Below are 14,005 nucleotides of genomic sequence, written 5' to 3'. Positions count from 1 at the left end.
GTATAAACCCGTCTTGAACTGTTTTTTTCTGTTTGCATTTTACATTAAGTTGAATTAGTAATCTTTTAAAAGGGGATGTGACTGTAGGGGTAGAGGTGGAGTCAAGGAGGTGTCGTTGCCTTGACAACTGTAACCTAACGTAATATCCGTTCATTTAAAAAACCCTCAAACCGATTTGCTGTCTTCCTGAGGTAAATTAGGTGAATTTACAATTTATCGTGAATCAAAGTCGTTGTCTTACGAATAAGTAAGACTGCTATCGAAGTTTTCTGTGGAAGAAACATTTCTCACACTGGAGCTCGAGACAATGGCAGAGTCTGTGCGCTCGAGTCAGTCGAACGGGGGATCTAGTCGCCACGAGAAAAGTTTGGGTCTCCTTACCATCAAGTTTGTGACTCTGCTACAAGAAGCAAAGGACGGCGTACTTGATCTCAAAGTGGTCAGTTATGAACTTTAGTTGAAACACAGCAATTATTTGTATTGGTCAAGCTTTGTTTGTGAATTGTCTGTTTTACTTGCTGTTCAGTCAGCAAACGTGAACAAAGGACAGCTAGCCCCTTTCACCATCGTGTCACTAGTGTCAAGTCAGGTGCTTTGATTATTTTCATTCAGGTAGACTACCGCAGGCAACACGAACTGATTAGGCTTTTTAGACACGTACTGTACTAGCTAGATACCTTGGTTGGGTTGAGAAACATCCAAGTGCTTTGTTTCTCGGCTTAAAAGTCAGTTTGTAATCGTTGTTACAGTCACGTTTTATGAACATCATCATTCAATTTCCCCACGCAGCTTACATTTACATTTAGTCATTTAGCAGACGCTCTTATCCAGAGCGACTTACAGTAAGTACGGGGACATTCCCCCGAGGCAAGTAGGGTGAAGTGCCTTGCCCAAGGACACAACGTCAGTTGGCATGACCGGGAATCGAACTGGCAACCTTCGGATTACTAGCCCGATTCCCTCACTGCTCAGCCAACTGACTCCAAGTTTAGCAAAAAGCTAGCCAATTTCCCCTTATTCATCAGTCAGTGATTAAAATAAAAATTGAAAAACGGCATAACGTAATACAATTGTGAAAGTGGTCCATTCAGACTCTCAAGTCATTCCTGTTTTTTTTCTTTTTCATTTCCCCCTCACGTACATGGGACACCTGCGCATACCCCTTCTCGCCCTCACCCCCTCCCCCTCTCCCTCTGTTCACTTCATCTCAACTGTTTGTTACCTTTGCTCCAAAATCTCTTTCCGGGATTTTCCGTCTTATTTATGAAATAAGAAACCATTTGTGTTTAATACTGCTAGGCTATTTAGTCCCAGCTATTGTTGCAGTACTATGGCTATTACTTGTAGTGTGACCATTGCTACTAATACCTTAAGCACTTACTCAGTATTCACTAAGATGCCAAGTCTTACTCTTTCTTTTCCTCCTTTCAATTGTAATGATAAGGAGTTTTCCCTCTCTCCTTGCGCGCCAAAGCAAGCTAATGTTTACTCAGCAAGGCTCCCTTCCCCCCCTGACCCCCCTCCCTTCTTGTAATTGTTAGTAGTTTCTGAGTTTCTGTGTGTGGAGTGCATTTGGTTTGTTTGTAAAGCTTGATTTTGTAAGAGTCTTGAATTAATTAAGTGCCTTTCCCTCTGCTCATGCTTGAGTGCTTTCTCCTTCACTAGAATGTCCCTAGTACTGTGTGCCAAAATGCCAGCATCTTTGTGAACAATCCCATGCTTGGAAGTTGTAAGCACAACCTACAAAATGTCTCTTTTTCATCTTAATCCACAGGCTGCTGACAGTCTGGCAGTGCGTCAGAAGAGGAGGATCTATGACATCACAAACGTGCTGGAAGGGGTGGGGCTTATCGAGAAGAAAACCAAGAACATCATCCAGTGGAGGTTAGCGAGAGGTGGCTGTTTTCTGAGCAAAGCCATACATGCATGGGAGAAAGGAGGTGTGACGCCGTGTTTGTGCGTTTCTCTTTGGCTTTTCAGGGGGGAGAACCTGGGCTGCCAGACCCAGGAGGTTCTGGACCAGGTGGAGATGCTGAAGGCTCAGATATCTGAGCTGGAGAGAAAAGAGATGGAACTGGACAGTCAGAAGGCCTGGCTGGAGCAGAGCATCACACACATGAATGAGGACAGCGTTGTCAGTCGATATCTTTTATTCTAAAAACTATTTAATACTAGCTTATTTCCTACTTCTTTTCCACTTACATTTAGTCATTTAGCAGACGCTCTTATCCAGAGCGACTTACAGTAAGTACAGGGACATTCCCCCCAAGGCAAGTAGGGTGGAGTACCTTGCCCAAGGACACAACATCATTTGGCACGGTCGAGAATCGAACCGGCAACCTTCTGATTAATAGCCCGATTCCCTAACCTCTCAACCATCTGACCCCACTTCAGCTCTCAAGGCCATATCTGTTTACCTTCCTGACACACACGTGCACATAGTCTCTGTTACTGTCGAAGAGGTCATGAGATTTCCCTGACATCAGTTGAAATAAATGCATTTCTCATTCTTCTATTGTTTGCTCTTTGAACAGAGGAGGGGTTCTTACAGGTGTACTGTGTCTGGGCAGCGGTGTGGTTTTCGTCTCCTGCAAGTGTAAGCCACTTGATCTTGTTTTTCCAGTTATTCATGATTGTTTGAGTACAGTTGTTCCCCTTCCCCTTGAACCCCCTTTTTCTTCCTTAACCCCTACATACATATAAGTACGTTTCACATGAGGATGTGTGTGACGCCTTCGTGGGAGACACTCTCCTGGCTGTGGTGGCTCCCTCAGGGACTCAACTGGAGGTGCCAATGCCCGAGACGGTAACTTTTAACATTTACATTTAGACATTTAGTCATTTAGCAGATACTCTTATCCAGAGCGACTTACAGTAAGTACAGGGACATGCCCCCCGAGGCAAGTAGGGTGAAGTGCCTTGCCCAAGGACACAATGTCAGTTGGCATGACCGGGAATCGAACTTGAAACCTTCGGATTACTAGCCCGCTTCCCTCACCGCTCAGCCACCTGACTCCCACTAACATTCCTTCTCCCCTCACATTCTTTCCCCCCACATAAAAAAAAAAAGTATTAGATGACCCTTGTCATAAAAGTGGGATGATTTTAAATGCACGTTAGAGCTTAGTCTCAATGTAAATCTCTCTGTGTGGAGAGACTTTGCTTTCCTCCAACATGGTCTGCAGCCTGTTGTGTACTAGGGGTGGGTTTTTTTGTCAATCGATTTTAATCGATTTAATGACCCCAAGAATCGATTAAAATCGAATTGTGAGGTACCAAAGGATTCCCACCCCTATTGTGTACTGTTTGACCCGTTTCCATTGTCTCTCTGGTCCTGTCTCATTCTCATACAGTATGTTCGAATCAAACTGAAAAACGTTATTCTCCACACAGATGGACAGTCGTGGCATGCTACGCACACGTACATACACACACGTGAACCCTGAACATCCTAAAATTACATAACATCGTCTTATTTTTTGATTTAAAAAAAGTGTGCATCTTCACCACCATTCCTCCGTCTCCATCCAGGGTCAGAAGGGCCAGAAGAAGTATCAGGTGAACCTGCGGAGCCAGTCTGCTCCCATCAAGGTGATGCTCATCAACAGGGAGCATGAAACCTCCAAGCCTGTGGTCTTCTCAGTGCCTCCTCTCGAGGACCTGTCCTCCATGCCTACCCCCCCCACCACCCCTGCCAGCCTGCAGACGTTCCCAATGCTCTCAGCCCAGGGCCAGGCCTATACCCCGTCCTCCAGTCCCTCTGGAATGCATGACCTGGGGCACTCAGTCAGCCACAAGATGGCGCCGCTGGGGCGCGACGGCGACCTGACGCCCTCCTCCACCCCTCCTGACGTGCAGATGGGTACGGACATGAGCCAGAGCTCGAGATATGTGGGCAGGTTGGAGCGGTTGAGATTTCAATTTTTCTCGTGGTTTGCTGTTCCTGTTGAAAGCGTGTGTGTGTGTGTGTGTGTTGAAGGAACACATGCTCTGCCGCCAACCTTTGGCCTCACTTCAGCAGTTTAGGCCATCTTATGGAAAGAAAAATCAGTTCAAGCCAAAAGTCAAAAAACAGTCAAGGCCATTTGAATGTATTCCCAAAAGACTAATTGAGTAGGCTTCTGGAAAGTTCTGAACATACCTTTTATGTATTTACCAGATGGGCTGTGTTGTATTTCTTGCAGAGTGCCCCGCCCAGACTGAGCCAGTGCTGAGCATGCAGCTGCCAGTGTTGGGCTCGGCTCTGGACCCCCAGCAGCAGGTGAACGTGTCGGGCCAGGAGCTGCAGTCCCTGCTGGACGTGGGCAGCTTGCTGAAGCTCCACCCCGGGACTGGGGATCAGATGAAGGACGAGAGAGAGGGTGAGTCTGGGTGGACAGGGGGTGGGGGGGTGGAGGTGCGGGTAGTGGGTAGATGGGGGAGGGGGATTCTGGGAGCATCAGAGTGAAGGTTGAGGCAGGCTGTTACGGTAACATTCTGAACTTTTGGTATTTCTCTTTTATTGATTTTATACGTGTGTGTGACACAGTGTTTGTGCCTGTATGTGCTATATTACCCTGTGACCTTTCCTCGTCCCTCTCAGGAGTTGCTGACCTGATAGATGAGCTGATGTCCTCAGATGGTGAGAATGAATGTCAAAGTGTTACAAAGAAAATCCATAATGTGGTTTGAAACTTTGCAGTCTGACCTCTGCCCCTTCTCGCCTCCTCCAGTGTTCCCTCTCCTGCGGCTGTCCCCGAGCACGGCCGGGGACTACAACTTCAACCTGGACGACAACGAAGGAGTCTGCGACCTCTTTGACGTTCAGATTCTCAATTACTGAATTCACCATGTCCCTTGCATTACCAGTCTCAGGTTCACTGCCTATTCCTGTATTAACGGTTGCACTCTTTCATCCCTTCCTGGGTTTTTTCTCCCGCACAAACATGGGAGTTGTCTCATTTCTCGATTCCAACTGCCATATTACGACAGTCTTGCAGTAGAATAAAGGGGATTTAAGTACAAATAAATAATGATATATTTTACACATATACCATAGGATATAGATGCATAAAAAAACTGCTAATTCAGTTTTTGGGACAGCTTGGGATATTGACAATAATGAAACCGTATTTAGGTTCCATGTAAGGGAAAAAATCTGCAGCACTGCAGAGAAGGAGTAGACATCCTTATATGTTCACCTCTCGATTTCTTCAGTTTTGTATCCAACAGGGGTGTGGTGTGCTACGAAGGTCTGCAGGGTTTTGTTACCCAGAATCCCTTCCTTCAGTGTTCTCTTTACTTGTTATTAACCATTTTCTAGATGCTTAACAGATTTATAAGACCCAGATATAAACATTTGTTTACTGAGATGGACACCATCTTAATGTCTAAGCAAATCCATGCATGTCTTTTTATACAGTTACAGAGTATTATCTGATAACATGCAGTATATCCCATCACTATCTAGATTGGTGCTGTAGATTGCATGAGTTCACATGATGTTGGTTTCGTTAGTAACCATAATCTTATGTTGTATTGCTGCAAACCTAATATGATCGTTACTGTTTAATTATTATTTCTAAATGACTGTGACACTGCCATATCATAGGCTAAAGTGATTTTTCCTAATAAGTATTTATAGTTATATATTTGGATAGATATTATTTTATTTTGTACTTAATTTATAAGGAAATTATTCCTTTTTCTAGTTTTGTTAACTTGAAGAATGCCAGTCAACTGCCTTATTGTGATGATTCAATCAGCCTTTAGAAAATTATTTTCTTTATGTTCATAGACCAATTGGAAGTGCCTTATCTAGCACTTTTGAATGTTATTTTTTCTAATCAAAATAACTTTTTTTTGTTATATTTGCACATTTTTGGACCAAAGTTTTATAATAAACATTAAACTGCTGTGAACTGTTACGTCATGGAGCTTCTCAACTTTAATCACCCACATAATTATTTTCTTTGACCATTTAAAAAACAAAATGCAAACAGTACAGGGGGTTGAGAAAATCAAAGAAAACCCAGATTGTGGAAAGTTGTGTGCGTGTTGTACATGTGTTATTTGTTTGGAGGGGGGGGGGGGGGGGGCATTGGTAAGAGTTCCCATATGTGAAAACATGAGGTAGCATTCTGAGGTGCAAAGCATCAACAGTCCCTCTCTGAGTTTACAAAAAAGGAAATATTGTTAACAGAATGGCATGAATATCCCACATTTTTGCAAGCTCAAATCTCAACCAGTGCAGAATTAATTAAATCTTTCCTGAAGGAAATGAATGATTGCAGCCTCAATTTTCCATCCACAACCAGTCAGGCAAGGTTTTTTGGCAGGGACATTGACAGATCCTACAAACACTTACCTGAAACTCACCACAGAAGTCCCATTGTTTTTCACAAGGGCATTGTAAGTAAAGACATGAAGTATGCTACACTGTACACTCCAAGGTAATCTTTTTTTCCAAGGTTGTGTTTAGAAGGACAGGAACACGAGTTGACCTCATCCTCAGAGCGTCTCGTTGTCTGTTCCTGGAGGGCTGACGCTTGCTTCCTGCTTATTGTCACGCGGAAGAATGATATGGAGTAAATGTGGGGTTCAGATGTCCTGAGGAATTTAAATCACAAGCAACTCTTCACATAAAAAAAGATTGAATTCCGTCATGCCTGGCAACGTGGCGTGTTCTACAATCTTACCAAATTACCCGCTGTTATAAACCGATGGTATTTGATACGGTATGGTTAATGTGTGCGGGGAAAACACCCTTTATCTTTTTCAGCATGGGGAAGAATCCTAAAACCTAACAAGTGAGTGCTAGGTTTGAGACCATGCAACAACAAACAGCGACTTCCTAGAACAGTCTAATTGCAGCACTGTTTACTTGGTTGCTTGAGGAAAAAAGAGAAGATTGTGCTACTCTGTAAAGTCGTCTAAAGGCCTTGATGTAAGACTACGCCTGAAACAGTGTGCTTAAACTCACTTAAATGTTGCCTAGCCCACAACTACATTTGGAGATGGGGGGAAACAGTGTCATTTTGCAATCCTCTATAATTGCAATCACAATACAGCAATACAGATTTGTTGACATTAAAAGGCAAATATGTAAACATTCCCTTTGCCGGAAATCTAGGCTGACCACATTTCTGGAGAGGACTGGCCTCGCATAGCTACTGTCTACACAATGCCAGCCCAGATAATAGCTTTGTTGACAAGTACTGTACATTATTTTCTGTATTTCATGTAGTTCCACTATGGGAAAAATGCTTTGTAGTATTTAGACATACTTTTTATTGGCTTCCATATACATTTACAATATTTGTACTTAATATGTTGATATGTGACTGAATATAATAAGTAACAATGTTGATACCAATGTAAATAAATTTCAACATTTCAACAACCTTTCAAGCACAGCTATTATAGGTAGTAGGGAACCCTACCTAATTTGAATACAAAAAAGTATTTTAACCAGTTACAGTTTAGTAGCAGTAACTCATTCATATTGAGAAAGTGCTTGTTTCCTGAGAGGCTGAATGAGAGTTGAAGGACATATCCACTGCCTGCTCTTCTCTCTGACCTGCCTCTCCTCTCCTTCTCTTCCTTTTCTCTCCAACCATCTTGGCAACTTTCAGCACGTGTTGACGGAAAGAGGACCCAAGCAGAGCGTAAAGCACTGGGTTTAAACAGCAGTGGATCAGAGCCAAACTCTCTGTGAGTTGAGCCGCACGATCCAAAGCCTTGCTCGCCCCACAGTGGGTCACCAGCCTGTAGACGGAGTCCATAGCACGGTAGACCTTCACTGTATTGTAGGGCAACTGGGTAACCACAAACACTCCCACCACCCATAGCATCACCCGCACAGCCTTCCACTTCCTGCCCCTGCTCTGCTCAGGGAGACCCCGTAGCGCTTGCCCTACATGATAGTAGCAGTATACCATGACCAAGAGAGGCAGCAGGAAGCTAAGGAGAACCTCCACAACCTCCAGACAAGCCTTGAGTTCTTGAGCCATGATGTAGGGGTACACGATCAGACACATCCTCCTGCTGGTGGACTCTTTCACTGTGGAGAAGATCAATTCAGGCAGGCCTAAGAGCAGGGCCACGGCCCACACCGCCACACACACTTTCCCGCTGTGACGTCGGTGGAGAGCCCTTCCCAGGACTCCTTGCTGTCTACCCTGAACTCGACCCAGGGCTAAGTAGCGGTCGAGGCTAATACAGGCTAGCAGCAGCATGCAGCAAGTGAAGTTGACCGTGTAAGAGGCAGAGACTATCTTACAGAGAGCCTCGCCTAGATCCCAGCCCTGCACAGCATTAGCGGCCCAGAACGGAAGGGTGAAGAGCAGAAAGAGGTCGGCCACTGCAAGGTGGGTGAGGTATACGTCCGTCATGGTCTTCAGGCGTTTGCGGTAGGCATAAACGGCCACTACCATGGCGTTGCCAGCCACCCCCACCACCAGGCAGAAGACGTAGACCACAGGCAAGAAGATCCGGGCAAAGGAGCGCACGTCACTCTTCTCGCATACGGTGTGGTAGTCTTCGTAGCTGTAGTTGTCATGGTAAAATAGGCTCATGTTGTCATGGTACTCGTAGTCCTCTCCCTCGGGAATATCCATTTTGATTGGACGATTCTGTTAAGACAAGCAGGAAGTAGGTGCAAGATGGTAGTAATGAACCCATTTTGATCGAGTTTAATGCAAGTGAGCTTTTTTCTGTGCACAGTGTCACCATTAGAATCAGATTCAGAAAGGGTTTTAATCGCCATGAAAGTTTGCACAGACAAGGAATTTACTTTGGCAGGAAGGTGCATACATTAAACATATAGGAATCTTAAAACTTAAATATGTGGTCCAACTATACAAAAGGAAGTCTAGATAATACTAAGGGGATTTAGAATAAAATATAAAGTAGCCATAATTTACATTCTAAAAATACAGATAGTACAAAAAAATACAAATAGTACAAATTAAAGCTGCAAATAGAAAGACTATATTCATTTCTCCCTTTTGTTTTCTCCAAACTTCCATAAAGGAAGCGTGAGGACCAACAAAACAAACACATTCCACGGGTCCAGATGGAGATGCCACTCTGTCAAAATCCGACACCTACCCTAGCACAGGTCTTTGTGTCAGGTTCTTGCTCATTTACAGAAGGCTGTTTAGTAGGTAAGCAAACTCTAAACTGAATTAGCTGAACAACATCACATAGGATTTGAAAATGCAATTCATAGATGTAAACACAAAAGAAGTCTTAAATAAACTAATGGCAATAATGGTGAACCCTTTCAGTTAAACTTTACAGTGTTATTATTACTTTCTGGCTGTACAGAATCTTGCAGTAAATAATCAAATATTGTATACAGTATACTTCTTTATACAGTTAGAGTTTCCTTCACATTTCTGAAGATAATGTATAATAACAAATTATCTTTCTTACCTTGTGTGCTTTGTTCCTCTGTCTTGGGAAGCCTATAAAATCTCCTGGTTTAGATCCACCAGTCTGGTCTGAATCTACTGATAAGCTTCTGGGAATGTGTCACCTCACTGTACTGTTACTCTGACTAAGTGTGGGAGACAGAGAGAGAGAGAGAGAGAGAGAGGGGGGGGGGGAGAGATAGAGAGGGAGGGGGAGAGGGGGGAGGGCGGGAAGAGATCAAGAGGAGAGAGAAGAACAAATGAGCGAGAGGAGAGTGAGACAGAGAAAGAGCTAGAGAAAGAAAGAGAAAGAAAAAAGACTGAAAGAGAGAGAGTAAGAGAGAGAGAGATACGGCCAATAGAAAACACTCCTTACTGTGCTCTTTGGTTTTATGACATTTTTTTAAATGGACTGTGAATCGATTATTCCTTAAACCAAAAGATGAATATGGCGAGGCAAAAAGTTGGCAAGATTCAAATATTGCCTTAAATTCAAGACTAAAATTGCTTCCTTTATGACAGCATATACAGTAAAATAGATGACAGAATATTCCTGGTACTTTCATTGGCATGGAAGATCAATCAATAAGATCCTGAAAAGTTTATGAACCAGTTTATGATTGGTTTCTTAAATGTGTTTCTCTTGAGTTGTGCTTGCTGACGCAGGGCCCAGGGCACCACCCAGTGAAGCCCCGAGCTGATAAACAGCTCTACTGCAACAATGCTGACAGCTGGAGCTGTAACTTGTTTTCATCAGTGTTTATTATACATCTCATCCCTGCTCTCTCTCTGAAGTGTGTCTATCTCATATGGTTGATGTCTGTTGAATATCTCACAGCCATTAAAGAGACGCACTTTCCAGAATGAAATGATCTTAGTGTATTTTTGGAATAAACACTGACTTCTCGGGTCTGTGAGGTAGGTGATTTCACACAGTAAATATGCACGTTGATGCATATTTTTGTCGCTGACTTTATTTTGCATTTAACAAGCTATACAAGCACTCAAATTATGAATAACGAAAGAATTGCGTGATACATCATAGCTTACTGCTGTCACCCATTGGTAGAAACAGAAATTACATGCTGATTCTGGCAACCAAAGTAAATCATTTTCTGCCAAAGCTGATCTTCTTCATGATCTTTGTTAAATGCACTCCAAAGTCAGTTTAAAACTGCAAGACTCGTGAAAGGGGACACAGCAGTCAAAAACAACAGGAAACGACTGACGCTTATTAACAGACGCTTCTAATGAAAGCAAAATACAGGGGGCACATGAACCCGGGACCTCTTGGTCTGCAATCAGTTGCTCTACGACTGACCCAAGATGGTGCATGCTGCTTGTCTAAGGTGAAACATCTTGAAAGGGAAGCTTCAGCTTGAGAGAATCTAAGACGTTGGGGTCAGGTGGTCCAGGACGCCCAAGGGCACCCCTGGATCCCGGACGAGACTTTGGTCGTTTCTGCTCCTGCCTCTTAGTCCTGGAACTCTGACGAACAGAAAGATGAAATAGACATCCAGTAGCTGTGCATGTTTGGTTACCACGATTTACCTTCTCCCGGTGTCTCTCCCCCCCCCCAAACACACTTGTTTTCAGTTTGGATGTCGGCATGACAGGATGCAGGAACACAAACTAACAACTTAGGTTCACCAGTGCAGTCATAGCATCATTAGGCACACTAAAGCAGTACAACATGACAACATGCCTCAGATCAGTCCGACCAGACCAGTCCTGCATTCAGGACAACGGTACCATGTCTCACCTGGTTGGGGGCTAAAGGGGAACACCCCCCTGGTCTGTGTTGGCATCCTTCTACTTCTGGGAAAGGAGCGTCCGTGACAGCCTCCACTTGATTCCTCAGCTCATCAAGGACCTCCTCCTGACATCAGAATAAGACTCACGTTATAACTTCAAGTGATTCACATAACTCCATAATGTCTCACATGAATCAACTGTCCTTCTGAGGACAGAATTGAGAGTGAGCACTTCTAGAGTGAGTACTTCTAGAGTGAGTACTTCTAGAGTGAGTACTTCTAGATTTAATTGTTTTTGTTGTGGACTGAGTGTAGACATTAAGTGAAGTCAGCAGATGACTTAGAGATCATTTGTACAGCTCAAAAATATAAATCTTGACTTGAACATAACTTGTAAGAAGTAGAAAGAGTGGATTCAACACGCTTCATGGAGCTCTTTAAATTTTGGTTGCGCTACAAGCACAAAAATATACACCCCAAACTCCAAAACTCAAATTTTGTCAAACTACTGTATGTCATCTAAAAGCCTCTTTGTGACAACACAACTTATATATTGAGAGTATAATTCATACCGTATTTGTGTTGTCAAGGATCCCCTCCTCTGGTAGAGCTCCTCTGTGTGGGGCTTGCAGGGATGTGGCGGTGAGCACACAGACCTGCACACACAGCAGACACAGCTGCACAGTCCACTCCATTCTGATCCAGTGGAGAGCCTGGAAATGGTCTGCACCACTTTATACTCACACAGCTAACTACTTCCAGATGAGAGTAAGAATGCCTTAGATAACATGCACACAAACACGCAATACACGTACACATCTACACACAGTACAATTGAATGGTCGGAAAAAACTGACTTGATTGATTATTCCACACTGGGTTAATAAACTGGACTATTTTACGGGAACAGAACAACCCTGTTTTGAAATTCCACAGTAAGAGCAACTGAGTATTCCTGGTACTTTCATTGGCATGGAAGATCAATCAATAAGATCCTGAAAAGTTTATGAACCAGTTTATGATTGGTTTCTTAAATGTGTTTCTCTTGAGTTGTGCTTGCTGACGCAGGGCCCAGGGCACCACCCAGTGAAGCCCCGAGCTGATAAACAGCTCTACTGCAACAATGCTGACAGCTGGAGCTGTAACTTGTTTTCATCAGTGTTTATTATACATCTCATCCCTGCTCTCTCTGAAGTGTGTCTATCTCATATGGTTGATGTCTGTTGAATATCTCACAGCCAATAAAGAGACGCACTTTCCAGAATGAAATGATCTTAGTGTATTTTTGGAATAAACACTGACTTCTCGGGTCTGTGAGGTAGGTGATTTCACACAGTAAATATGCACGTTGATGTGTATTTTTGTCGCTGACTTTATTTTGCATTTAACAAGCTATACAAGCACTCAAATTATGAATAACAAAATAATTGCGTGATACATCATAGCTTACTGCTGTCACCCATTGGTAGAAACTGAAATTACGTGCTGATTCTGGCAACCAAAGTAAATCATTTTCTGCCAAAGCTGATCTTCTTCATGATCTTTGTTAAATGCACTCCAAAGTCAGTTTAAAACTGCAAGACTCGTGAAAGGGGACACAGCAGTCAAAAACAACAGGAGATGAATAACGCTTATTAACAGACGCTCCTAATGAAAGCAAAATACAGGGGGCACATGAACCCGGGACCTCTTGGTCTGCAATCAGTTGCTCTACGACTGACCCAATATGGCGCATGCTGCTTGTCTAAGGTGAAACATCTTAAGAGAGAAGCTTCGGCTCGATCTTCCCTAGTTCGAGGGCACTACTGGATCCCGGACGAGTTCTTGGTCGTTTCTTCTCCTGCCTCTTAGTCCTGGAACTCTGACGAACAGAAAGATGAGAAAAACATCCAGTACCTGTACATGTTCGGTTACCACGATTTACCTTCTCCCGGTGTCTCTCAAATTAAACCATTTAAATTTAAGTAGGTGATGGGAAATTAAAGTTTAGCCACTCCTGACATTAAGTTAGAAATTATGTCAGAAATGAAAGACTAAATTCCTAATGTAGATTGATGTGTACGACAGAGGGACCTAGAGCAAGTAGGGAATCTGTCTGTCTTTTGTCCCTAAAGACCTGAAAATGATCTGAATCAAAGCTTGCAAATCTGACAACCTTATTCCACAGCACTATAGTTCATTCATGCTGGTTCTCAGTCAACATTTCAATTTTCTGACAGTTGACATACAATTGAACTCCATTTCAGACACATAGGTCCATGTAGAATAAAATACTGCATAAGGACAAACAGTATAGTACAGGACACATAATATGTCTAAACTCTGCCAGTATGGCAAACACACTGTGTCTCTTGCATGTTGCAATGTTTTTATTTAAGGAATGGTCCATCTCCCCCCTCCCCCCCAAACTCACTTGTTTTCAGTTTGGATGTCGGCATGACAGGATGCAGGAACACAAACTAACAACTTAGGTTCACCAGTGCAGTCATAGCATCATTAGGCACACTAAAGCAGTACAACATGACAACATGCCTCAGATCAGTCCGACCAGACCAGTCCTGAATTCAGGACAACGGTACCATGTCTCACCTGGTTGGGGGCTAAAGGGGAACACCCCCCTGGTCTGTGTTGGCATCCTTCTACTTCTGGGAAAGGAGCGTCCGTGACAGCCTCCACTTGATTCCTCAGCTCATCAAGGACCTCCTCCTGACATCAGAATAAGACTCACGTTATAACTTCAAGTGATTCACATAACTCCATAATGTCTCACATGAATCAACTGTCCTTCTGAGGACAGAATTGAGAGTGAGTACTTCTAGAGTGAGTACTTCTAGAGTGAGTACTTCTAGAGTGAGT

The 14,005-nt window shown here is 43.4% G+C and overlaps 2 protein-coding genes across 2 annotated transcripts; one reads left to right on the top strand and one right to left on the bottom strand.

The window, feature by feature from the left end:
• The first annotated feature begins 105 nt into the window (after positions 1-105).
• On the top strand, positions 106-4,835 carry e2f5 (E2F transcription factor 5). Its single transcript, XM_062482455.1, has 8 exons — positions 106-439; positions 1,775-1,884; positions 1,981-2,146; positions 2,702-2,806; positions 3,532-3,862; positions 4,185-4,361; positions 4,583-4,621; positions 4,713-4,835. Exons 1-8 carry the CDS (start codon positions 308-310, stop codon positions 4,820-4,822), a joined length of 1,170 nt encoding a protein of 389 aa, XP_062338439.1. The 5' UTR covers positions 106-307; the 3' UTR covers positions 4,823-4,835.
• A 1,073-nt stretch (positions 4,836-5,908) lies between these two features.
• On the bottom strand, positions 5,909-9,561 carry ackr4a (atypical chemokine receptor 4a). The gene is made up of 2 exons (XM_062482456.1): positions 9,418-9,561; positions 5,909-8,612 (listed from the first exon to the last, which is right to left on the bottom strand). The coding sequence occupies exon 2, from the start codon at positions 8,595-8,597 to the stop codon at positions 7,479-7,481; it is 1,119 nt and encodes a 372-aa protein (XP_062338440.1). The 5' UTR covers positions 8,598-8,612; positions 9,418-9,561; the 3' UTR covers positions 5,909-7,478.
• Positions 9,562-14,005: the final 4,444 nt, after the last annotated feature.

Source organism: Osmerus eperlanus, chromosome 16, assembly GCF_963692335.1.
Source record: "Osmerus eperlanus chromosome 16, fOsmEpe2.1, whole genome shotgun sequence".
In the NCBI taxonomy this organism is placed as follows: Eukaryota; Metazoa; Chordata; class Actinopteri; order Osmeriformes; family Osmeridae; genus Osmerus; species Osmerus eperlanus.
Note: the sequence above shows the minus strand (reverse complement) of the source record. Positions and strands in the feature narration are given on the sequence as shown.

Bases quoted from the DNA above. Each gene is read 5' to 3' on its own strand.
- e2f5 (XM_062482455.1), top strand. From the start codon at position 308: ATGGCAGAGTCTGTGCGCTCGAGTCAGTCGAACGGGGGATCTAGTCGC. The intron at 1,885-1,980 runs GTTAGCGAGAGG...TTGGCTTTTCAG, and splicing joins AAGAACATCATCCAGTGGAG to GGGGGAGAACCTGGGCTGCC. The intron at 4,622-4,712 runs GTGAGAATGAAT...CGCCTCCTCCAG, and splicing joins TGAGCTGATGTCCTCAGATG to TGTTCCCTCTCCTGCGGCTG.
- ackr4a (XM_062482456.1), bottom strand. From the start codon at position 8,597: ATGGATATTCCCGAGGGAGAGGACTACGAGTACCATGACAACATGAGC.